Source organism: Cydia pomonella, chromosome 3 (genome assembly GCF_033807575.1).
Source record: "Cydia pomonella isolate Wapato2018A chromosome 3, ilCydPomo1, whole genome shotgun sequence".
NCBI lineage: Eukaryota > Metazoa > Arthropoda > Insecta > Lepidoptera > Tortricidae > Cydia > Cydia pomonella.
The window spans coordinates 22,676,958-22,704,539 of NC_084705.1; the positions used below are offsets into that span (position 1 = coordinate 22,676,958).

The following is a 27,582-nucleotide window of genomic DNA, read 5'->3' on the forward strand; positions in this document are numbered from 1 at the left end:
CCCACATCCTGAGTCCATCCCTATGACGTGATGACACTGTGATTCTGGTACTTATACAACGAAACATGGGATATAACATTCTGCCAAGCAGAAAATGCACTAGCTAAAGTTGCCCCTTGGCTAAGTAATAACTTGCTCACACTGAATGAAGACAAAACTAACTTCGTCAATTTTTAGGGTTCCGTACCCAAAGGGTCAAACGGGACCCTATTACTGAGACTCCGCTGTCCGTCCGTCCGTCCGTCCGTCCGTCTGTCACCAGGCTGTATCTCATGAACCGTGATATTTAGCCAGTTGAAATTTCTACAGATTATGTATTTCTGTTGCCGCTATAACAACAAATACTAAAAACAGAATAAAATAAATATTTATTTCCAATCTCGAGGTTCTCATCCAATCCCCGAAGTTAAGCAACGTCGGGCGGGGTCAGTACTTGGATGGGTGACCGTTTTTATAGATAATGGTACGAAACCCTTCCTGTGCGAGTCCGACTCGCACTTGGCTGGTTTTTCAAAAACACGAACTACTACTACCTCGGCAGATCGTGATATTAAATACCACACGTGTGTATCAAACCCTGACGCCACATCAATTCACCAGTACAACCTTGCTTTGTATGTGAATGTGAAGTATCTGGGGCTTCTATCGGCATCTCACATTCAAGCAGCACATTACCACCCTTGCCGCAAGAGTAGGTAATGAAACTAATTTATGTACGACGTAATAAGACTCCGAGATTGCGCTTCTCGTTAAGTGCTTCACATCGTGTATCTTGCACTGTGCCAGTCCATTATACTATAATTATGGTGTGGCTGTCTGGGGTAGCACTGGAAAAAAACCACATGATAACACTCAATTAGGTCTGCGTTAGCCAGGAAGTCTCCAGACTTCGAACATCTATTCACTATGTGCACGACTGTCACGCAACCTAGCGTCCGCAAGTCTAGGGGAAAACGTCAATGCACTACATCTTAGGGCCTATGCTAGCTGACGCGGACGCCCGCCGCGTGCGCACGCACGCGGGTGCTATTTGTAGGTGAAATCCGCCGCACGCGTCCGCTTCAGTTAGCGTTGCTCATACTATTTTTCGTTAACCCGCTCGTCCGCTCCGTGCACCCGCGCCAGCTAGCGGAGGCCCTTATAAAACTACTCCAAAACTAAAAACTACTGAACAGATTTTCATGCGACTTTCATCTATCAATAGAGTGATTCTCGAGGAAGGTTTAGGTATATAACTTGTTAAGGTTTTGTGTAACTTGGTTGAAATATAACGATGTTGTCGGAAAAAATCACGCTGGCTAGGAACTTTAATTGAAAACGCTGCCTAATCCGTTTGAGCGTCGTACCCAAACACAATGTATGGTGGGGTTGTCTCTCATTCATGGGTCTACAAAGTCCGTGATGTTGAATGTCTATCTTTTAAGGATAAAGTACTATACCCATTCTTAACTTCTAGAAAAAGATCACATAGTATGTAGCATTTGCAAAGCTATTTACACGGATACAGTATTAATAATTATCAAATTAAATACGTTAGTTATATTAAGCATTTCATAAAGATTACAATGATCCCTTACACCATACAATTTAAATGAATATTTCAGGAGTAATCGTAAATTAAAGTTTCATTTCGAGCCATATAACTTGTACAGTCAGCGTCAAATACTTTGTAGCAGTCAAAGTGGTCAAATAGTTCGGTACACCATACTAAATATATGGTGTACCGAACTATTTGGCTACTTTGGTTGCTACGAAGTATTTGACGCTGACTGTACGAAATGATAGACGATACCTATATTCACCCATATCCGAGATGACAACGGAAAGTAACCTAAAACCTGATTTGCCAACCTACTAACAATAGTTATTTGTTTTACAAGGAGACGAAGTTGTTGTTTAACCGCTCGTGCTAATATCGATACTAGAGGATGCGAAAGATTCCAAAACTGAACCACGAGCGTAGCGAGTGGTTTGAGAAGTGGAATCTTGAGCGTTTCGTTTTGTTAGGTCTTTCAAAACTAACATTTAAGGGTCTTCAAGAAACTTTTTTTGATAAAAGTAATATTTTTTGGAAATAATCGCTCTGAAAGAAAAAAATGTGTTTCCACAACTTACTTCTAAAACTATAGTGAACCGCAGTGGTCTAGCCGTTTTTGAGTTTTTCCAAAAAATACTATATTGACGCACGGGTAACTACAGAACCCTACACTGAGCATGCCCCGACATGCTCTTGGCCAGTTTTTTTTTAAGCTTGCTTATTGTAAAGTAAAAATTTGAGTTATGAAAATTACGAAAAAACGTTTCCTTAAATAGTTTATTTTATTAAACTAAAATGTTTTAAGAAATAATCTTTATTTTGTTGCGCTCATTATTCTTGAGCGCCTACCAAGTTGCCAACGCTAGGCGGCGCTGCCATCGTGCACCCGGCCAATAAATTAGTGCGAAAAAGAGATATTTTGACCGCACCAAAGTCTCTTTCCGGTGCGGTAGTCTGTTACGGCTATAAGATCTCACAAACTATAGGTAGTGTAGTGTAGGTATAGTCACCATCAGATATATCGGAGCGGCCGAGTGGTCAAAATATCCGAACACGCACCTAACGTCTTGACAATAGAGGCGTGTTCAGATATTTTGACCACTCGGCCGCTCCGATATATCTGATCGCGACTATTCATATTGAGTGACCCGCCTTAGTGTTGAGTAAAAAATAAAGAACGAAATTATAAATAACTAGTATTAAATTTATTTTTATTATTTAGGTATGTAGTACATAAGACAATTCTAGCAACATTATCTAGCATTAAGTGAAAGCAATACAACCATAAACTGGTTGACATACATAAAACTTGTGTTAATACTATGAGATACACAACCAGGACATATGTGGTTGTGATTGTGACTCAATGACAAATAGGGCTTAACCTACTGTCTCATAATATTTAATTTCATTTTTAACACAACTGACGTTGCCATTACAACAATAAGATGACGCTGAAATAAAATGTTCTTGAATGGTCCTTTATTATTATTTTATATAAATTTGATGCGTTTTAGTTTCTTCAAATCCTGGGTAGTCTAAAGTAAACATGTACCAACATGATACATGAAGTGAAAAGGAATCAAGGATATTTTAACGTAAACTCTGAAACCTTGTATTCTCAAATTCGAAAACCATGTGAAGTTTACATGTTTCAACACAACAAGCCCAACACATTCAGACATCTTAATCATTCAAGCACATTCTGTAATCATTTAATCAATAGTCACATAATGATCTGAGTAATTTTTACAAAAATACTTTTGATTTTCTGTTCTAATTTCCTGTATCTGGTTGAGATACTGATGAACCTAGAAAAGGAATCAAAGTAGGAGTATACTGCAATTAATTGTTAAGAAAGCGACATCGATATATCTTAAATGCACGCCAGAGGAAATTGTTCCATGAGGCCCGATGCAAAATTTGGGCTAACATAAAACTCTCACGGCTCAGAATGGACAAAACATATATGAATGGATATACCAACGGATGATAACATCGGCCATTTGAAGTAGGTACTTTCGCCATCAAGAAATATATGAACATGAACGCAGAAAATATATCGTACATATATTTGATGACGAGAGTACAACACAACTTATGCAAAAAATCCCTTGTAATGAAGAGTAACCGAGACAAGAGTGAGAGCACCGTTAGCGTGGTTTAGTCGAGTTCGCCGGCGTTGCAGGCGTCCTGGTAGGACTTGCCGGCGGACTGCTCGGGGTCGAGCTTGATCATGTCGTCGATGCGCAGGATGGTGATGGCGGCCTCGGTGGCGAACTTCAGCGACTTGACCTTGGAGATGGCGGGCTCCAGCACGCCGGCCGCCAGGTTGTCGCGCAGCGTGCCCTCCGTCAGGTCCAGACCCACCCACTTCAGGTTCGCGTGTTCCACCTGACGACCACACTTTTATTTAGTAAGGATTAACAATTTTGCAACGTAAATTATGATGATAAGTTTCCAATGCATTCAGTCTAAAATGTAGGTGATACGCACTCTCCCAAGTTTCCCAACCGGGGGAGATTATGGCGTACTACAAGCGAAGCATTCCGAACTATGAAAATTTAATTTTACAGTACATATGGGGCTACTTTATAGCACTAGTGCGAGAAGTAGCATATTACGTTACTGTGTCGAACATTTAAAGGGCCATATGTACTGTAAAACGTTGTACGATACATGTGCGAATAGGTAATTCGCAACTCGTGTCGATTTAAAACACTCCCTTCGGTCGTGTTTTAATTTATCGCCACTCGTTTCGAATTTCCTATTTTTCGCACTTGTATCGTAATGTACTATTATGAAGCTATGGATTCTGTTCAATTTTTTTTTTATACAGGCCTACACATCTCACATCTGTACAGTTTGAGAATTGAACTCCTTTAATCATACTCCTAACAAAGATAGTTTTCTTTCGGTTTGGTAGATCACAGGTTAGTCACTAGCAATAGTCTCAAATAGTTAAGATTGGGTATCCGAGTGATACCCAAACAAATGTAGGTAGCAATAGAACTATATTTTAAGGTCAGGTCAGGAAGCGTACCTTGGTCTGCGAGGAGTTGTGGTAGGCGCGCAGCTTGGCCACGAGGTCGGTGGCGTCGCGCGCCGCGTTGACGGCCAGCGTCTTGGGGATCACCAGCAGCGACTGCGCGAACGCCGCTATCGCCAGCTGCTCGCGAGAACTCTGCGGAAATGTAACGGAATTAAGAAGTAAAGTAAAAATAAGGGTTAGAAATATTAACTTCCTTATATGAAAACAAATTTAAAAAATGAGTTTATTTCTTATTTAAAGATATATTGTACAATTTCATAGGACTTCATAAAAACGGGATTAAATTAATTCCTCTATGAAAAAAAAAATTAGCTTGATTTAGCATTTTTTTCATCTACGATTTTATTACTTAATGATTTATATTCATACATATAGTCTAAACTCTATATAGCGAAACTCGAGGGACCTGCCGTTTTTTGACGCTATGTTTTCGTTACATAAATTTTGAATAGACGACGGCGTTTAACGGACAGATCGGGCACTCACGAGCGTGGTGGCGAAGTTCTCGAGGTAAATGGAGAGCGCGGCCTCGACGGCGCCGCCGCCGGGCACGAGGCGGCCGGACTCCAGCACGCGGCGCACGGCGCACAGCGCGTCGTGCGCCGAGCGCTCCATCTCGTCGCAGTACGCGTCCGTCGGCCCGCGCAGGATGATGGACGCCGCCGTGCGCGCACAGGGACTAACATACAATATTACACGTAAAGAAGGTGATTATCACAATTCACATTGATTCGCATAACAAACTAGTAGTTTATGTGACCGCTACATAATAAAAGGCATTAAAATACACGAGTGTGGGTTTAAGAAACGAACGAAGTGAGTTTCTTAATAGGATCACACGAGTGTTTTAATGCCTAATTATGTCCAGTTACATACACCATTTTATCTACACACATATTATAAACTTTCTATGATATATTCACTAACCCAAATTACAGGGCATCGTTGCTCTCTTGGAGGAACTCGCGGATATGTGGTGGCGTCACCGAAATATTTTTATCGCTGATTTTACACGAAATTTTTGCTATAGTTACTTTAAAAACATCAAAACATATTCATTTTATACTTAAAATTAGACTGTGTTCGGAAAGAGAAAAGTCGTGGAATGTATTGGGCCCCATACATTCCACGACTCTTCTCTTTCCGCACAGACTCTAATTAAAAGATAAACTGTACGTCAAATGGCGGCAAATGAAAACTTTTTTCACGCATGTCACGCATTCGTAATTTTTTTTTAATTCAGAGACAAACTAGAGTCGGGGGCTTATTTCCGTATCATTCGATACAAACTAACATTCGAGGTATGTCAAAATTGTATGCAATTGACATTTCATTTCGAACAAAAAGGCATCTCGACTGATATTAGAATAGAGGTCAAATGGAATTGATTTTTTTTTTTCAGAGATGTTCCATATTTGAAGTCATAACCAAATCGATTTTGATGTAGTTATGAAGCAATTACATCATCACAGATAAGAAATTTGTTGTAACAAAACAGTTTATCGTAATGTTGGCCATTATTTACGGATTTTGAAGGCATCATAGAGGGTTTATGATACGTGTGTAGATAATAGTACATTACGATACAAGTGCGAAAAGTAGGAAATTCGAAACTAGTGGCGATAAATTAAAACACGACCGAAGAACGAAAACGACGAAATATTTTACAGTACATATGGTGCTACTTTACCGCACTAGTGCGAATATTAGCATATTACGTTACTGTGTCGAACATTTAAAGGGCTATATTATGTACTGTAAAACGTTGTACGATACATGTGCGAATAGGTAATTCGCAACTCGTGTCGATTTAAAACACTCCCTTCGGTCGTGTTTTAATTTATCGCCACTCGTTTCGAATTTCCTTTTTTTCGCACTTGTATCGTAATGTACTATTACATTTGAAGCTGGCTAAAATTACTGTAAGTTGGTCGCCTTAAGGTCTTAGCACACTATTACAACTCAACAGCCACTCGACTCAAAATTAAATATTGAAATTAAAGCCTTATTTTGTATGTCCTACAGTACAATGTTCAAAATTTTGGTAACTGTCGGGTGGTCTACGCGTCGTCCACTCGTCGTCCACTAAGCTGAACCAAAAGTGAATTGAGTTGGTGTGGAATTGATATAGTGTGCAACCTTTAGTGCGAGACCTTTATAGGCAATGAGTTAAGTCTGCCACAGGGACCGTGCGCGTTGGAGGGTCTTCCACCTTGTGGCCTGAATCGGAAACATAAACATGTACATTGACACTTCACACCAAAGCAAATGCTACCATCTACCGTTCTCTTACGTTTTCTTGTGTATAGTAGGTTCTACTTCTGCCATCTTGTGGGCTACATTGTAAGCATATACTTCTCATTTACACCTCGCGCCAAAAATGTGACTACTCCTGTACTGACGATATGTTATTCAGTCAGTGAAATTACACTGGTCTAAAAATAAATAGCCATTAGCCGCCTTGGCCGAGGCGGCGCGCTCGGGCAAGGAAAACGCATGCGCCGCCTCGGCCGAGGCACGTCTACACTAGCCGGTTTGTGCGTGAGGAAATTGCCTCGCGCGTATGCTCGCTCTGTGTGGACCGGGCTATTAAGAGCCCGGTAACGATTTTAGAGCAAAAATGTAAAATTGATGATTTAGTCGTTGAAATTGTACACCTTATGTTAAGTAATATCTAAATAACAAGTATTGGTTTCTATTAGCACGTCTTTCTTGCCTTTTAATAATGAGGTCGCAAGCGTGAGTCCCCAGTAATATGTGACAAGAAGGGACAGTTTTTAAAAATTCATCAAAAAATTATGGTGGTAAATTATACAAAATGATGTACCAGAACAGTTTCAGCAAATGTTATAGATTGTTTAAGTATCAAAATTACGATGAAATTAAGTCGATTTTCAGAGAACTTGTTTTGTTTTGAAGTAAATTCTGGGGAAAATTGATTTCATCATCAATTTTAAATTTATAATAACAAAAATGTACTTTATTAAAGTTGAAGTACAGGATATGTGTAATACAAAATTACCGTTTTTAGCAGTCCAAACTTTACGAAATATACAAATAAGATCGACAAAATCAGCGCTTTACGTGCGTTTACCTAAACGTCCATCAGAAAAAAACTCATTACTTACTAAGTGAGTCTGTTTTCAAAAATTTGATTAATTAAAATGAAAAATAACAAGACGTGCTAATAGAAACCAGTGCTTGATATTTCTAATTGGGACCGTGCGAAGTGCGTGGTGGGGGTAAGTAAAGCGATCCCAGCGCATAAGGTGGTAAAAATTTGAACTAACTGCGGATAGCGTCTTTAACATTTCGTACAATAAAATTATATGGCTCGAAATGAAACTTTGATTTACGATTACTCCTGAAATATTCATTTAAATTGTATGGTGTAAGGGACCATTGTAATCTGTATGAAATGCTTAATATAACTAACGTATTTATTTTGATAATTGTTAATAATGTATCCATGTAAATAGCTTAGCAAATGCCACATATTACGTGATCTTTTTCTAGAAGTTAAGAATGGATATAGTAAGTTATCCTTAAAAGATAGACATTTCACATCGCGGACTTTTTTGTAGACCTATGAATGACAAACAACCCCACCATACATTGTGTTGTTATAGCTCAAACGGATTAGGCAGCGTTTTCGATTAAAGCTCCTAGCCAGCGTGATTTTTTCCGACAACATCGTTATATTTCAAACAATTTACACAAAACCTTAACAAGTTATATACTTAAAAGCCTTCCTCAAGAATCACTATATTGATAGATGAAAGTCGTATGAAAATCCGATCAGTAGTTTTTAGTTTTGGAGTAGTTTTATAAGATGTAGTGAATTGACGTTTTCCCCTAGAATTGCGGACACTAGGTTGCGTGACAGTCGTGCACGCTCCCAATAGTTAACAAAAGGTGTACAATTTCATCGACTAAATCTTTCAATTTGACATTTTTTCGACTAAAATCGATAACGGCCTCTTAAATCATTTGGACAGCATACAAACATTCTGCTGGCAATAAAAAAATCAAGCTACAACTATTGTTCAGCAAATAATTTACCAACGGTCAATATTATAACCAATATCAATCTGCTCCTGTTATAATTTATCTGCTTGATAAATAGTTGAGCTGCAATAGTATATTACAGCTCATCTTTCCGGCTCCGTCGAACAGAAAAATAGTATACTAACCTAGAGCAGAAAAGTAAGAAATGTCTCAGATCACATGTAATTGTAGCCCTCAATTTCGCCTCGACCTACAAGTACAAACATGTGACCTGAGGCTTTCTTATTTACTGGCCGAGTTTAGTACACTATTTTTCTGTTCGACGGAGCCGGAAAGCGGCAACTTCGTTTAGCGCAGCGTGCCGAAAGTGGACGCATTCCGCACGGAGAAGAGAAAAATATTATTTGGTCAGCAAGATTTAAAAATTGGTTGATAGAAAAAACATTTCTCTAAGCAGTTTAATTTAAAAACCACTACCACAATCCATCACAATCTGAAGGTCTATCGCGAAACAAGAAAATCGAAATTTCGTTATCTAACCTCTCTATCACTCTTGCATATTCGAGCGATGAAGACGCAGATAACTAAAATTCGATTTTCGCGTTTCCCCATAGGGACCGTGCGCGTTGGAGGGTCTGGCATCTTGTGGCCTGAATCGGAACCATATACATGTACATTTACACGTCACGTGTTTTCTTGTGCATAGTAGGTTCTGCCATCTCGTGGGCTACATCGGAACAATAAACATCAGATTTTACGCCTCGCGCCAAAAATCTGACGGCTCCTGTGCTGCCTCCTACAGTTCATGCACGCTCCCTATAGGATCGTGCGCGTTGGAGGGTCTGCCATCTTGTGGCCTGAATCGGAACCAAAAACATGTACATTTACACGTCAAGTGTTTTCTTGTGCATAGTAGGTTCTGCCATCTTGTGGGCTACATCGGAACAATAAACAACACATTTACGCCTCGCGCCAAAAATCTGACGGCTCCTGTGCTGCCTCCTACAGTTCATGCACGCTCCCTATAGGCCCTTTGTAAACAAACCGCCTTGATGCATCAATGTCATATTTCATTATCTGACAAAAACTTGTCAAAAAACAGTTTAAGACACAGTATGTATAAGTTACTCTATGGTTTAGGAAAGGTGCTAGTGCTGCACTCTGGCAGAACATTGCAGTAATACTCCCTATTGAGACGTATGCATATTAAAGGAATTGTATAATCTGATATAATAAGGTAACTAACGTTTGTTTTGATAAATCGGCAGAGTGGCTGGCGGAGTTAAATCAGCCCAAGTGACACGATACTGCACCACCATTCTCAAGGTCATCTAAATCTCAAGGTTACCAAAATGTCAAGGTCTTCTAAAACCGCATCAGAGCACCCCACTATTCACGTGGTCTTATCTGTCCTACCCCTAAACAGCAATTGCGACAACGGAGACGCAGCCCTCGCCACGCTGCCTCGTCACGCGAGGGCGAAGGGCTGCTCTTCTGCTTCACTACGCCACAGTTGCGTCCTGGCTCACCCCTCACCATACGGTCCATATTGTACATTTTTACCCTTGAATACACCCTCTCGAACAAAGAGTTGGTTGCGCCCATTTTGTGAATGTGCAGTAAGTTTTTTGAAGGACCAAATAAAAGGGAAGTAATCAAATTATGGCCAATATTTTTTTGTTTAAAAAATCAGCTAATCAGAAAAGGGGATGGTTTAGGTTGAATAGACTTTTGCTGATCGAATGATACCAATTTTTGCGGATCAGGTAGATTGTAATCCAAAATGAACTAATCCGCTTACCCACTAATTGCTTAACAAAACTTTATTAATTGCTTACTGCCGATCAATCAATTAATTTGCCAACCAAATCATTTAGAGCAGCTCAGTATGACATTAATTGTTAACTGATTTAGAAATACTTACTAACGTTAAGTTGCTGACCAAGTAATACAATTTGGCTGAATATTTTGCAGGTCGATTAAATTACAACTAGGGAACAAATCTAATTATTAAAAAAAAAAAAAAAAATATTTTTGAGTACGCCGCGTCAGCTGAAGACGCCGGTTGGATTCCCGCCTCGGCCACCAGAGCACCAGGCTTAGTTACATTTTTTTTAGTATATGACATCTATTTCAGTCTCTACCATCTTTTTTAGACAAAGCAAGATCAAAAGTATAATTACCCCTTGATTAGAATGAGCTGATCATCACAGATCTGTTCCTGCACCACTTCGGCAGCTTCTCCGATCATGCTGGGCTCAAATACCTCCTCGCCTGAAAGTTTTACACTAGTCAATACACAAACAAATTATAATTGTATCCGACCCCATAAGAAATTTGAGTAATACCAAAGCAAACACAAATCACAACATAGCACAGGTAGGCCTCCTACTTGGAAATATATTTGTTAGATTATATAATTATTAGATTATTACTAACCATCCATATTGGTGAGTGAAGTGAGGAAGGTAGCGCCCGTGGCCTTGGCGATCCGCTTGAGGTCAGCCTTCTTGCAGCGGCGCACGCCCATGGCGCCGGCCTCCACGAAGTACTTGAGGCACAGGTCATCAATGCCACCCGTGCACAGGATCACGTTCACGCCCGTGGCCAGGATCTTCTGGAGGCGCTCCTTGGTGATGTCGAGCTCGCGAGCTCGGATGGCCTCAAGTTTTTCAGGGTCTGATACTAGCACCTGAAGATGTTACATAAAAAAAGTAGGGGTACATTCCTGACACGTCATAAAGTTCCTGTATCATAAGTTAACTCTGTTTATTCATGAAATTTTGATATAATTTTTTAAAATAAAAATCTTACTTTTGCCGAGAGCAAAGGTCTTAAGAAATTGAATGCTTATTATTTGAAGATCAGAGTAGGAAGTATGAATTAAATACCTATATTCTTAAAAAATGTACTACTTATACCTAACCTAAAATAAAATTCCATCAAGTAATTCAACTTCCCAGTAGTTTACCAGAACACATATTTCGTATATAATGTTCAATATTTTGCTTAAAGTTGTAGTTACACAAGGGGGAAATACCTAAAAAAACGTGTGATCTTAAGTTACGCCTACTTAAACTAAACTAGATACTATACTGACCTGGACACCCATCTTCATCTTCGTCTTCTGCAGCGAAAAGTCTAAGCAGGCGATCTTGGCATTGACTATCTTTTTGGGCATGGCCTGCGATGCGACGGTGCAGTTAAGGGCGTAGCCCTTGATCAGCACGCTCTCGCGGGCGCTGCGCCCGTGCGCCTTCAGTATGTTCACGGCCTTTATAGGGTACGCGGCGTTGCCTTTGGGGTCGGTGATCTTGATGGCCATTGCCGCATCCACTATTATTTCTGAGAAGAAATCTGCGTCACTGGTGTAGTGGTTAGGGCATTCATTGAATTTATAAAGCAAATTATATTCAAAACAAATATAATACTGTATGACAGGTTGACAAGCTTCCTAATGCATTACTATGGTTTGCTTTTATTTCGGGTTAAAGAATATTTTTATTTTCTCAAAAAGAAATTTACATTTCACTTATATGAGAAACATTTTTCTATAAAATTTGATGAAAAGGTACATAGAATTCATAATTATTATTTATACATTTCGTAGATAAAGTATTTAAGTTTTACAAATGTTTGGTTCAACAATTGGTTCAATATAATACGATAAACGTAAACAATAATATTACAGATTTATTTCTAAGTACTAAAGCATGCAGTATCACTAAAATTACATGGTTTGTAATTAAAGTAATTATCATAATTAAAAAATATAAGTTCGAGAGATCCAGAAATTACACATTAAAAATGAAAAATGAGGTAGACGTAGAATTTCAACGGGCAAGTTGCACAAACAAGGTGTACATAGTGAAACAGTAAAACAGTAGGTCAGTTATAACTCAGTAGGCTTTGGTAATTTAGGAGTTTGGGTTATTTATATATTTCAACCCTTGAGAATCTATGAGAGTTCAACACTCAAATTTGTGTATTTTTTTACTGAATATGCAAGTAAGTTTGTACACAGATATATGTATAATTGGATTAATTAAATACTTAAAATGTACAACATTAAGATTTCGATCATATTTACACAATAATACGGTTTATAGAGGCGAAAAATCTCCTTCTTCCTGCCCTTATCCCACGTTATGTGGGGTCGGCACCACATGTTTTTCTCTTCCATTCTGCTCTATCTTTCGTTACCTCAGCACTAACTCCTTTCTTTCTCATATCCTCTTTCACACAATCCATCCATCGTTTTCTGGTCTACCATCCGCTCTCCGTCCATCAACATTCATCCCTTACATTATTTTGCCTATCTATATGGCATTCATCCCTCCTCATTACATGCCCATACCACGCTAACCTACTATCTTCTCTGCTACCGGTGCTACTTTCAAACTTCCCCTTATATACTCATTCTTAATCCGATCCTTTCTCGTCACTCCACACAACCATCTCAACATTCTCATTTCCACTGCGTTGCGTGCACTCTTCTTTCATCCGTCACTTTCGTCGCCCAGCATTCTGATCCATACATTACAACAGCAACAGGTCTCACGAATCTCGTCCTGTAGATTTTCCCCTTAAGTTTAAGAGGCATTCGTGGATCGCAAGTTGTTCCAGAGACCTGTCGCCATTTCATCCATCCTGCATTTATTCTAATGGGAAAAACTGGATACACCACCGAAATCGCAGAACATGTGCTCCGTTTTGGTTTTGCTTATTTTCAGTCCCACACTTTCCAACTTTTCTTGCCATTTTCCCAGCCAGCCCCTGGACCTCAACAGCTCATAAACATACTGCCATTTCATTTCAGCAATCATTTGCCCTCATCTCTGCCATATCACCCATTTCTCCCATCTTATCGACTATTCTTTTTCCAAAATTTTCAGCTAACTCCACATCTGATCACTCAATCTATGCCATTTCGTTCTAGGTGGGGGCTTCGAAATAGAGGCGAAAAATCTACCTACAATAAATGTCTTCTGAAACAATTGAGCTTTCAATAAAAAAAAATTCTGAAATCCATATCTATTAATAAAGTTTTTGGCAAAATTTCATTTTTGGTACAATCTTTTATCACTGACTGTACTTTTCTTTACACAGTCAACTAATGCTCATCGAGATTGAGACAACAACAACCCCAAACACAATTAGGTTGCATTGTATTATCTCGTTCCTATGGCGGAATTCCTGTCTTTATCATCTGATCAGCTAGATGTTACCATAATATTGCATTGTCACCCGACATGTATGCAAATTTTCAGCTTCATTGGAAACCGGAACCGGAAGTGAGTCAAATTTAACTTGCTAGATTTGATTACAGACAGACAATGGGACAGGAGAAACTAAATAAAAGCTTGTAAAAAGGATACGCTCCAATAAGCTTGGAGGACATAGTGGTCTTGGCTGCATTGATGATGGAGGCGCGGCCCAGTGACTCCAAGGTGACCGTGAGGTTGTCCTGGATGTACTTCACTGCCTCCTTGCATGCTAGTCTGTAGCCTGAGATGATGCTTGTAGGGTGGATTTTGTTCTTGACCAGTTCATCTGCATTCTGGTTTCGATAATGGAATAAGTTGAAATATATACATATTTCAATACTTTAAATGCCAACTACATTAAACAATATAAAAGAGAGACAATATGACTGAAAACTAATTTTGTGTATAGTTGCCTATGACTGTTGTATGTAACTATGTATACTTGGAATTTTCTGAGGGGATTTTTTGGTCTTAAGCCAAGGGGATTAAGCCCAAAAAATCCCCTCAAAAAATTCAGATAAGGACCTGTTAAACAAGAGGTATTATTTCTTTTCTTTTTACCAGTGCTATAGCTACTGACTGAACAGGAAAACAAGCACATCTAAAGATTAGTTTTACCCTCCTATTTACCTGGTTCATTCGGCAAAAGTAAAGGCATGTTTATAGATAAATAAATATTACCTTTAATAGTTCGGCAGCAATAATAACAACAGATGTGGTGCCGTCTCCGACTTCCTCGTCTTGCAGCTGAGCCAGTTCTACCAACACTTTAGCTGCAGGGTGCTCCACCTCCAACATTCTAACACACATTCATTAAAGTATTTAAATATGATCAACCAAGTACAGAGGCAGACAGATATTTCGGATATAGGTTCTAGACAAGATCTAATAAAACTACTAAAACGTAAACAAACTTATGTAATTGTGTATTTTTATTAACAAAAACAGCAAGATTATGTATGGAATAATATTGGAACGGGATAAAATCGTACACAGTTCAACAAGGGAAATTACATATAAAACTTTTTTGTTTCGGCAGCGGGAAAAGCGGCTTCACTATCAACTCTCAAAAAATACATAGAAAGTGAAAGTCATTAGCAGTGATCGGATTTCCCGGTGCAACACGGGGTGAATGACCTCAAACATTATACTAATATGGATATACCCCGGGATTCCACAACTTATATTGTTGAATAAGTTACTGGCTATATTACATTCAGTAAATTTTTTTAACATTTTGTCGCGTAAAATAAATATTTTCGGAAAATAAGTGTACAGTTGTGTGCAGTATAGTAGCAGTGAATAAGAAAATGAAAATTAGGGTTAAACTATAACTTTGGAACAATTGTATTAGATTTTTTAATATAATTCTTCTGCATTACTTGACACTGATTCAAAGTTAACTGTAACCTTTACTTGAATAATATTGGAAATAAAAAAATAACATCATGAAAATCGGCTTTTCAGTAACTTGCGGAAATTCTTATAAAAACGTAAAACCCTACGAAAAAAATACAATAGGGTTGTTTCCAATTTTTTGAAACGCTTGTATTACGTTCTATATTAATTAAAAGTTGCCCTAAAATTCAACTTTTATATTAAAAACGGCTTTAAATATGTTAAATTAACAAAATATATTATGACAGATGCTTTCGCGCCCAAAACGCTCTTTGAAAATTGTGTGACGTCACAGTTTACGGTTTGACACATAACTTCATACACACGTAGAAGATACGAACTGTCAACTGACATTTGTCATTTGTTGTTTATCGCCTAACTGTCAACAGTGTCAATCCGAGAGTTGTGACGTCATCAGAATCTTCAAATACGTTTCGAGTTTGGTCACGTGACGTGTGCCAAAAGATATTTTAAATTCAATATTTACAAAAATATGGTCATTACAGGTCCCCTAAAAGTAGTTTAACATGTTCTTATAATCCAAAAGAATTTATTGGGATACAATTCTGCCCTAAGATTTGTAGATGGAAACAACCCTATTGTGTACTATAATAATTGTAATTTATTATCTTGCCTATTATTTCAAATCAAAGCTTTTCATCTAACTAAACCCATATCATCCAGAAAAAAAAAACTTTTCTATAAGACAACCTTCGTTGCAGAGTATAAGTGGTCCATCATTCGGACTTTGTTGTTGATTTTTGACCGACTTAGTAGTGCAGAAGAATTATATAAAAAGATCTAAAGTTATAGTTTTACCCTAATTTTCCTTTTCTTATTGGCTGCTATTATGTTGCACACAACTGTATGCGCATTGTGCATATAGTAAGCGTTAGTATTTTCTTTATTCATCTTAACTCTTAGGTATAGGCTTTTTATAATATGCATATAATAATAAAATACCAAAACATAAAAAATGCATACAAACACATTATAAAATACCTAACCTAGGATGCTGCTAGGGCGATTATTATTATATTTATTATGCAATTTTGATATATGTACTTTCAACAATTAAAAAAGATAGGTTGTAAAAGTCTGTTTAATACTGACCTAGGTATCAAATAGCCTTTGGCTATTAAATACAAAATTTGGATACATAAATAAAAAAATCATAGTTCATCATTAAATTCATTAACAATAGAAGTTTTGTTTTTTATGGATATCTTTTAAAAATACTATACATGTTTACATTAAATTAAAGTAAAGAATATTCAATGCATTGATAAAGATTTAGTTTACGAGTATATTCCTAACTATCATATCGAAATAATTTTTTTCAAACGAAATCCGGGAATTTCGGTCATATCCATATTACGTTTTCTACTTGGTATCCCACGGTGTTGCACTGGAAAATCCGATCACTGGTCATTAGGCCCACACAGAGCGAGCATACGCGCGAGGCAATCTCCTCACAGACAATACGGCGAGTGTAGACGTGCCTCGGCCGAGGCGGTGCACTCGGGCGAGGAAAACGCTCTGTGTGGACCCGGCTAATGGCAGTTGGATTGGGCAGATTCTTGACTAGAAGGTGAAATGGTAGATACTTCCGTGATAACTAGTGCCTGTGCTAATTCATAGGATTAGGTTACTGCCGACACCAGTCTCCCTTTAGTGACCCATGGCAAAATGCCGAGATAATGGGATTCAAGTATCATTCATGTTATTTAGTGTAAAAAACCATAAAATAGCACTGGCACACCCTCAAATCCTACAACTCTTCTCTTTCCGCACTAACTCTAGGCACAGCAAATATCACATTAAATTGTTTCATATACAATTAAGCAAAAATACCACTTCAAAAAAATCAAAATAATACTCATTCGGAATTTAGACACCAAAGCAAGTTGGTGGTAGCTACTGGGAATTATTTATCTCTGTTGTTATTAATATACAGGTGGGAAAAAAAATCTAAGCTCAGTTGTTTAGTCACTGGTAACCAGGCGCGGATACAAGATTTGGCTTAGGGGGGGGCCATTTTGAGAAAATCATATATTTTTGCACAGAAAATAAGGTAAAAAAAAATGTTACTCAATTTAGTAATGTGAGAGCCAGGGTTTTAGGGGGGGGGCCATTGCCCCTATGCCCCCCCCCCCCTTGTATCCGCGCCTGCTGGTAACAACTTGGTGGTAACTAGTGGGAATAATACAAATAATATGGGACTTTACCACTAATGGAGCATTTAATCAATAAAGTCCATTTGCCTGCACAAAATTGAATTATAATATATAGTTCTCACTTAAGAATAGTAGCCCCATCATTTGTGACTGTAACATCTCCAATATCGTCCACCAGCATCTTGTCAAGACCCACGGGACCCAACGAACTCTTCACTATGTTTGCTATCGCAGCTGCGGCGTTTACTGAAAACAAAAAGCATTGGACTCTGAATGTTCATCATTACTTTTTACTTATGCATATATAAACATATTAAATGGAAAAAGATACGTGTCCAATTGTCAAAGGCTATTGTATTTTTTTATTAAAGGGCATATTAAATTACTTTCCTTCGTTTTACAACAAAATAGGTTATTTCATTTTGAGTGATTAAAAACTTATAGATTATAAATTACTTTAGAATGATCGTAATCTTTTTCAAGTTTTTGAATAAAAATTATGTGTTTACTAAAATAAATTACAACAGTTAAAAAGAAAATCACTAAATTAAAACCATAATGCAGCATTGCATGTGATCCACCGGATACCTCGTGTGCTTTGTGTTTGCATATATTCTACATTAGTTTTTACCATTTTGTGTCCTGACCGGGGCTCCAGAGCTTCTGGTCCCTGCGACAGACAACGGAGCGGCAATTGTGGACATTTTTGTTAAAAATTAACACAAATTTCACTAAAACAATTCGGCCGTCACACAGTTCAATTCTGGAAGAGTGAGCGATGTTACCAACTTTAAAAATATCGATGACATTTGAATCGTTCATTGCCATAGGGACCGTGCGCGTTGGAGGGTCTGCCATCTTGTGGCCTGAATCGGAACCATAAACATGCACATGTACACGTCACGTGTTTTCTTGTGCATAGTAGGTTCTGCCATCTTGTGGGCTACATCGGAACAAAAAACATCACATTTACGCCTCGCGCCAAAAATCTGACGGCTCCTGTGCTGCCTCCTACAGTTCATGCACGCTCCCTATAGGGACCGTGCGCGTTGGAGGGTCTGCCATCTTGTGGCCTGAATCGGAACCATAAACATGCACATGTACACGTCACGTGTTTTCTTGTGCATAGTAGGTTCTGCCATCTTGTGGGCTACATCGGAACAAAAAACATCACATTTACGCCTCGCGCCAAAAATCTGACGGCTCCTGTGCTGCCTCCTACAGTTCATGCACGCTCCCTATAGGGACCGTGCGCGTTGGAGGGTCTGCCATCTTGTGGCCTGAATCCGAACCATAAACATGCACATTTACACGTCACGTGTTTTCTTGTGCATAGTAGGTTCTGCCATCTTGTGGGCTACATCGGAACAATAAACATCACATTTACGCCTCGCGCCAAAAATCTGACGGCTCCTGTGCTGCCTCCTACAGTTCATGCATGCTCCCTATTTGCAATGTGGTATTTTTTCAAGATTTCAAGGGATTTACAGACGCACCAATTTACCAATACAACTGACAAGGCTTATGCCACGTACAAACCAAAGAGCTACTACGTTTTAGTAGAAACAAGCAAAGTGCAAACTAACGTGAACGAAGGTCCTTACGTACTGCTTAATGCACTGCACGCAGCAACGCAGGCCAGTGAAGGACCTATAGATAGATAGATCCTTGCCATATGATTCTAGTACAGCAAATAGAAGAAGGAAAGATGCTGTTGTGAATAATAAGACTAGAACCATATTTGCAAGAAGACAATTTTACAAATTATCAAATCACCTGTATAATGTAATAAATAGGTATCTCAATTTATATGGAAAAAATTACCATCACTGTAAAACAGTTATTCTAAAATGGCTTCAGGCAAAAAAATATTATGAGACGGAGCGACTACTCCAACTGTAAAGAGTGTATTCCCAAGCGCATGCACGCTTACACACACACACACACACACACACACACATACACACACACACACACACACACACACACACACACACACACACACACACACACACACACACACACACACACACACACACACACACACACACACACACATGAACACACTCCTATCCTAAACATTAAAAATATATGTAATAAATATATGAAAATACCTAAAAAAAAAAAAAAAAACTGTAATACATGATCTGTAATACGTGTATAATGTACCTACAAGTAATTACGGTTGTGGAAGAGCGGGACGTCTCAACCCAGGCTTTGTAAGCCTAAAGAGAGGCCCCAGCAAATGCTTACTATATGTCTGTAAATAGATAATAAAGATTTTTTTTTTCATATTTTCATTTTTTTCACCTCCGTTGATCCTTAGGGCCTACCTATCCGTAGGGAAAAAGTTATGTCCCTCAATTGCTCTTGCATATAGATTGATTTGCGCTAGAGAGGTAGATTGATTTCGTTTTTCGCGGTATAGTCTCAGGCTGGACGGCGGGCGTTGGCTCATGGCGTCCATCAATCGAAAAGTCATCACTTTTGGTCCATTTATTGCATAATTTAAGCAATTCAAAAACTTGTAATACGTTCTATATTAACCAAACGTTGCCCTAAAATTGAACTTTTAACCTGAAAATGGCTTTAAATACGTTTGCTTTCGCGCCCAAAATGCTCTTTGAAAATTGTATGACGTCACAGTTTGCGGATTGACACAACTATGTACATAAGATATGTACGATAGAGTAAAGTAAGTATATAGGTACATACACACGTAACACCAAGGACCCGGTTTTTAACCAACTAATAAAATATGTTTTATGTAATAATTGAGTTATTATATATCATAAAGTATTAATAATGCATTAGCATTTGTATGATGTTAATTTTTAGTACAGATGTCGATGCTTCAAACAATTGCCCATCACCAAAATGGCTACGGGTTGAGTATGAAATTTTGTACTGAGAATAGACAAGGGGAGCCTACCGCGAAAACCGAAAATCGCATATTGTGGGGATCTTTCTCTTTTATTCTTACTAAAACGTATTAAGAATGACAAAGAAAAATGCCCGCAATGACAAAGTTCGATTTTCGTGTCAAACCGTGAGTTGTGACGTCATCAGAATCTTCAATATCGTTTTGACTTGGGTCACGTGACGTGTGTTAATAGTACATTACGATACAAGTGCGAAGAATAGGAAATTCAAAACGAATGGCGATTAATTAAAACGCAACCGAAGGGAGTGTTTTAAATCGACACGAGTTGCGAATTACCTATTCGCACATGTATCATACAACGTTTTACAGCACATATGGCCCTTTAAATGTTTGACACAGTAACGTAATATGCTAATTTACGCACTAGTGCGGTAAAGTAGCACCATATGTACTGTAATAGTACATTACGATACAAGTGCGAAAATAGGAAATTCGAAACGAGTGGCGATAAATTAAAACACAACCGAAGGGAGTGTTTTAAATCGACACGAGTTGCGAATTACCTATTCGCACATGTATCGTACAACATTTTACAGTACATATGGCCCTTTAAATGTTCGACACAGTAACGTAATATGCTAATTTTCGCACTAGTGCGGTAAAATAGCACCATATGTACTGTAAAAGATATTTTAAATTCAATATTTACAAAAATATGCGCATTACAGGTCCACTAAAGGTAGATTAACATGATCTTATAATTCATAAGAATTTATTGGGATACAATTCTGCCCTAAGTTTTGTAGATGGAAACAATAAAATTACACAAGCTTACAGGTGCTTACACTTGCTCCGTTTTTTACAATCTGCGTGTTATTAAAGTACTTTCTACAATTTTACACGTTACAGGCGCAAGTGGCAATATGGGAGTTTAGTAGTTTTAAATTCATAATCGAACAAACGTTTTATAAAAAAAATATTGTAAGTTACAAGTGTAGGTTGGTACCTGTGCCCTTGTAAAGATATTTTACATTTATATTGTATATCTATGTTTTACATTTTATTTTTGTCTCTTCAATCAACCAGCATAGTAACGGAACGTACTTCTGATAAGCTTGTCATTGTCAAAATTTTACATTCATTCAAAGTGGCACGAACAAGGCAATAACAATACGTATAATAAGTGAAAAAATAAATAAAATCATTTTAATTCATAATGTTAATAAAATTAAACAGGTTTTTATGTCCTTTTATTCGATTGAATAATCAAAAAATGGCAAGTAGCGTTAAACTATCTACAGCAGTTCCTAAAGTAAGTTATGTATGTTTACTTTGTTTAATAGACTACACATAGCGAGCATACGCGCGAGGCGATTTCCTCACGCACAAAACGGCGTTTGTGCGCGAGGAAATTGCCTCGCCTAATAAAGTATTTAACAATTTCCATTAATAGAGTCTTTACATTTTATTCTTTTTCAATTTTTTAGTTTTGTATGTTTACTTTATTTAATACCTAAAGTTTTTAGCAGTGATCAATAAAAAAATAATTTGTTGAATTTTGTAGGAAGACACCATCAAAGTCAGAAATTGGGATATAAATTATTTAATAGTGGGTAATGGACCACACACCATACTTTTCGCTCCCGGCGCGCTGGGCACAATATGGACAGACTTCAAACCGCAAGTTGAAGGCTTCAATCGCGAGAAGTTCACGCTCGTAGCATGGGACCCGCCTGGCTACGGGAAGAGCAGGCCACCTGTCAGAGATTTCCCAGTTAACTTCTATGAAAAAGATGCTGATTATACTTATGAATTTATGAAAGTGAGTAGTATCTTTTTTCTACTTCTAAATACTTTGAAACTTGACGAAAGCTCATTTATAGTATGTATATTAGGTTTTTTTATTCTGTAGACTAAAATGCCATTTCATGTGGTACTAAGAAATGTCATGTCTTACATATGAAACGTCATTTTAGTCTACAGAATAGAAAAACAGACCTTAAGTACAATTTTTTTTATATATTACTCATAACTTTCCAGGCATTGAATTTTCCCAAGTATTCTTTGTTGGGCTGGAGTGATGGAGGCATTGTAAGCATGATCCATGCGGCAAAATACCCAGGTGCAGTGCGGAAACTGGTAGTATGGGGCACCAACTCACTCATCCTGCCCCATGAGTTGGAACTGTACAAGAGTAAGTTTAACTTCAAAGGAAGCAAGGTTTAGTTGATGTTATTAAAGTTCTTTTATTTAAAATGCAAGTTATTTCAAGAGACATTAAGGTCAAAAACTTTTGCAGTACATATTGGTGTTACTTCCCCACACTAGAGTGGGAATGAGCACTTTCTGTGCCTATCTCGAAAGTTTAAAGGGCCATATGCCCTCCCTTTGGTCATGTTTTAATTTAACGCCACTAGATGCAAATTTCCTATTTTCCGCGCTTGTGTCGTAAGTAGCCGGGTCCACACAGAGCGAGCATATGGGCAAACCGGCCAGTGTAGACGTGCCTCGACCGAGGCGGCGCGCGCGTTTTCCTCGCTTTAGCACGTCGACTGTATGCAGTACCTATAGTGATATAATAAAAATAAAAAATAGAGTAAAAAAGACATTTATTCAAGTAGGATTTTACAATCTCTAAACTTAGCAAACATGATTACTACTATGTATTTACCTTGTATTTTAAACTGTTTAAAGCCACATAAAGATTAGTGCTCGACTTAGAACCCTGCTTGGCTTGGTTATTATAATTCTTTCTATTCCAAAAAAAAAACAATGTATAGCGCTGTGCTACATGCATTAAGGTCTGTTTTGCCCAAATGCAAACCAAACCATCTTAGCATCGAAACTGAGCTCATTTTTATAAATGAGGTGACAAGTTTTATTATTTTTATGGCCACCTTTCAGAAACCAGAGACATCAAAACATGGTCAGAGAGAATGAGGAAGCCAATGATTGAAGCATATGGTGAGGAGCTGTTTGCCAAGTACTGGGCGGAATGGGTTGATGCCATGTCAGCCGTCTTTAAAGCTAACAATGGGGATATCTGCTCACAGCTACTCAAGGATATTGTGGCCCCAACCTTGATACTTTATGGCGAAAAAGATCCTATGGTTGATAATATGCATGTGTCGCATTTACATACTCATATAAAAGGATCAAGGTAAATTTAATATGAATCACGCAATTTGCAATAGAAGAAATGAACAAAATTATTAGTGTCCGACCGAAATTTCGGTTTCGGTTTCGGCCAGTTTCGGCCAAAAAATCAAGTTTCGGCCCGAGTTTAGGTTTCGGCCAAAAACGGCCTAACCCTTCGGCCGCGCCGAAACTTACAACATCGTACCTTCGGGTCGCGCTCGGCTAACGTCGGGCGCGCTCGGCACGGGTGGCAATATGGCGTTGCTCGCCTGACTCCGCCGGCAACTACCTAAATCAGTGCGCTTTGCTCGTGTAGACGTGTCAATACGTGTTGTGTTTGTTCCGCGAATAATGGTAAGTAGTTTGATCAAGTATTTTAGTTTGTTTTTGTTGTGAATTCGTCATGTCATAGTTGTTTGTTACTATATTATACTTGTTGATTTGTTATCATAACCTATGTTATGCACCTTACATAATAAAAGAAAAGGTTCGCTAATATGATTACCAAAGGTGATCAATTTGATTATATTGATTATCTAATTATATTTGAATTAGCCATTCGAGGCTAACTGATTGTGATATTTGTGAGTATAATTAAAATGTAAGTAACTGAAAATAAATAAACATAATATATGAGCATCATATTTTAATAATAAATTTGTTTTATTTTATACCACCATTAAAAAATCGCTAACTTTGTGTTACAAATAATGTATTTTTTTCACTTTATAGGGTAGTTAAATTTTCAAACAGAACCTCTGTAACTGTGCTGAAATTTCATTGTGATAAATCTTTGAAAGTAGAAACCTGTAATTATAGGTCGGCGAGATATTAATTTTGGAAAAAAACGGGCTTACTAACATTTTTTCGAGTTTTTAAGGCCTTTTTTTTTTAAAAGGTTCGGTTTCGGCCGAAACTACAATGAAACCGAACCTTCGGTTTCGGCAAAATAACATGTTTCGGTCGGTCACTAAAAATTATATTTATTATCATGAAATTTTACCCATTATCGCCTTAAAATACCGATAGTTCTGATGTTTTTAGGCGGGTCCACACAGAATGAGCATACGCCTACGCCGCCTCGGCCTAAGCACGTCTACACTGGCCGTTTTGTGCGCGAGGAAAATGCCTCACGCGTATGCTCGCTCTGTGTGGACCCGCCTTTTTACAATGGACTAGGTTTCGTAATAAAAGTCCTTGTCAGGTATGCGACCAGGAATGTCGGGATGTGTAAACTGACAATAGAAGTAAGAACAAAATAATTCAGTAGATCTATAGTACAAACAACTTGTTTTTCCTGGTTGGTTCCATGGTTCCAACGTGGGTTTCACTAGTCGGGCAGTTATGAGCGAGTATTGGCTTTGTGCCAAGTAGGTCGGAGGGGAAACACAAGCGACGCCAACGAACCACGTAGTGAAAATGTGAACTTTCATGGGACAATATCTTTATACTATTCGGCAGCTGCCACTGCCAGCTGTCAAATAAGCTACTTCTACTCGTATGTATCCCACACCCACTAGGGTGGCGCCACAGTCGCACATACACGGAGGGAATATACGATTTAGTATTTATTCATAATTTTATTGGTTTTAGAATACACTTGTACCCGGACGGCAAGCACAACATCCATCTTCGCTACGCGGAAGATTTCAACCGCCGAGTTCAAGATTTCTTACTCCTACCTTCCGCGTAATGCATTTCCTATATTTTATATTAGGTATAGAACTTCTGCAGGTTGATTATGCCTAAGTTTCAATTATTAGTCATTGAACAAAAGTAGGTACTACAAAGGCAGCGTTGTAAACAATAGTTTAAGCTAATTTAGTTTTGCTATACTACACCCTATCAAGAGTATCAAGACCCTGAACTTAAGAGGGAAGAATAGCTTTGCGATTCTAGCGAAATAACGGTATTTTTTCTATGAAATTCCATTTCTGAAGGAAACGTATTCCACTAACTAAATCTTAAAAAATCACTTTGATTTTGATCGCTTCAGCATAATATAGAGTCTGGCTACTGAAATATTACACAATTTTAAGGCGGGAAATTCAAAAAGTCTTGGGCTGGTCACACCTTGTGTAGTAGGAATAATAGTTTTGATACTAGAAAATATTTTCTGTGCACACGTATGACGTGCACTCAAAGTCAGCTCACATTATTTCTACCACTATGTAAAGTACAAAGATATAATATATAGTCATGTTTCGCTAAGATATTTTTATACCAAATTACTACTGACCAGTCACTTCACAGATTTCTTCTAAATATTGGTTTTCAGTAACTCGTTACGTTACAATGTTTTGATTTTATTGGTATTTTCCAGAACTTCTAGTTTATCCGTTTCTTTACACACTTAGGACTATTCATGAGATTCAGGTATTAATAAATTCACGTACTTAATCAAAGTTATAAGCAAATGTTAGAACTAGTACTTAAAGTATTAAAATATTAAAGAGCACCAACCTACTAAATTGTTTACGTCTTGTAAACATAGCAGTTTTTCGCTATACAACGCTTCGCGTCGCGTCGTTCGCACATTGTCGTGATTATTTTATTTTATTAAATAATAGTTTGCGGACCTCACTCGGTATAGTCATTATTAATATTATTTAAAATAAACCCCCTAAAACCGCGAACAATTTGAATGAATGACATAAATTGACAACAGACTATGGAGTGTGGAATTAAGAGGAGTGGCATCTCTTATGGTAGAACGGTAGAACTGTTGCAAAAGTGTCCAGCTGTCAGCTATAAATAATAGTTCCAAATCTCTCCAGAGCAGCGCTAGAGTAGCTAAGAACCTAGGCGTTATTGACGGAGTGAATTGCGCTGTCTATGATTTGAATTTTTTGTTCAAGTACTCTAGGTATTGTAGCGCCACCTATTTAAAGTTTTTTGATGACACTTTTTGGTACATGGAGATGTCGTTCCTTATCTCCACCTTCCGTACAACAGACTTTTAGCTTTTTTTAAAAATCATAGACAATTGGTGATACCACAAGGAAATATCTGTCAACAATATTTGGCTAGCCAGACTATTGAGGTTTATAGCTTTAAAAAAAAAATTACTATAGGGTTGTTTCCATCAACAAGTCTCAGGGCATAATTGTATCCCAATAAATTCTTTTGGATTATAAGAACATTAAAAACTACTTTTACAGTACATATGGGGCTACTTTATAGCACTAGTGCGAGAAGTAGCATATTACGTTACTGTGTCGAACATTTAAAGGGCCATATGTACTGTAAAACGTTGTACGATACATGTGCGAATAGGTAATTCGCAACTCGTGTCGATTTAAAACACTCCCTTCTGTCGTGTTTTAATTTATCGCCACTCGTTTCGAATTTCCTATTTTTCGCACTTGTATCGTAATGTACTATTAGGGGACCTGTAATGACCATATTTTTGTAAATATTGAATTTAAAATATCTTTTGGCACACGTCACGTGACCAAACTCGAAATGTCATTGAAGATTCTGATGACGTCACAACTCTCGGATTGACACTTGACAGTTAGGCGATAAACAACAAATGACAAATGTCAGTTGACAGTTCGTATCTTCTACGTGTGTATGTAGTTATGCGTCAAACCGTAAACTGTGACGTCACACAATTTTCAAAGAGCGTTTTGGGCGCGAAAGCATCTGTCAAAATATATTTTGTTAATTGAACATATTTAAAGCCGTTTTTAGTTTAAAAGTTGAATTTTAGGGCAACTTTTAGTTAATATAGAACGTAATACGAGCGTTTAAAAAAATTGGAAACAACCCTATTGCAAATTTAAAAAAAATATGGAAACCCTATAAACCTGGTTTTTCATTTAAAAAAACACGGAGAATGGAAAATATTTAGCAGTGGAAAAATGTTTTTTTTGTATGGACGATCACGTGGTATACTTCCTTATCATATCAAGCTGGCGAACATTTGTTTAGAATTATACAGAGTGCGTATACTATTATAATGTTTATTACTTATATATATTTAAACAACAACTGTAAATAAAAGCTTATGTATGTTAATCAAATACATATTTTATTGTTGATTAAAATGAAACTGTCAGATTTACTCTCACTTAATTATTTACCTCGCAGAGTGTGTATACTTTTATAATGTTTAT

The 27,582-nt window shown here is 37.8% G+C and overlaps 2 protein-coding genes across 2 annotated transcripts; one reads left to right on the forward strand and one right to left on the reverse strand.

Moving 5' to 3' along the window:
• Positions 1-2,720: 2,720 nt before the first annotated feature.
• LOC133516327 (T-complex protein 1 subunit alpha) lies at positions 2,721-18,230 on the reverse strand. Its single transcript, XM_061849215.1, has 10 exons — positions 18,071-18,230; positions 17,562-17,685; positions 14,546-14,663; positions 13,976-14,157; positions 11,698-11,962; positions 11,037-11,289; positions 10,781-10,871; positions 5,076-5,268; positions 4,581-4,721; positions 2,721-3,931 (listed from the first exon to the last, which is right to left on the reverse strand). The coding sequence occupies exons 1-10, from the start codon at positions 18,141-18,143 to the stop codon at positions 3,701-3,703; spliced, it is 1,671 nt and encodes a 556-aa protein (XP_061705199.1). The 5' UTR covers positions 18,144-18,230; the 3' UTR covers positions 2,721-3,700.
• Positions 18,231-21,446: 3,216 nt separating this feature from the next.
• On the forward strand, positions 21,447-27,530 carry LOC133516338 (valacyclovir hydrolase). The gene is made up of 5 exons (XM_061849238.1): positions 21,447-21,635; positions 21,888-22,145; positions 22,364-22,517; positions 23,228-23,483; positions 25,055-27,530. Exons 1-5 carry the CDS (start codon positions 21,540-21,542, stop codon positions 25,152-25,154), a joined length of 864 nt encoding a protein of 287 aa, XP_061705222.1. The 5' UTR covers positions 21,447-21,539; the 3' UTR covers positions 25,155-27,530.
• The last annotated feature ends 52 nt before the right edge of the window (positions 27,531-27,582 follow it).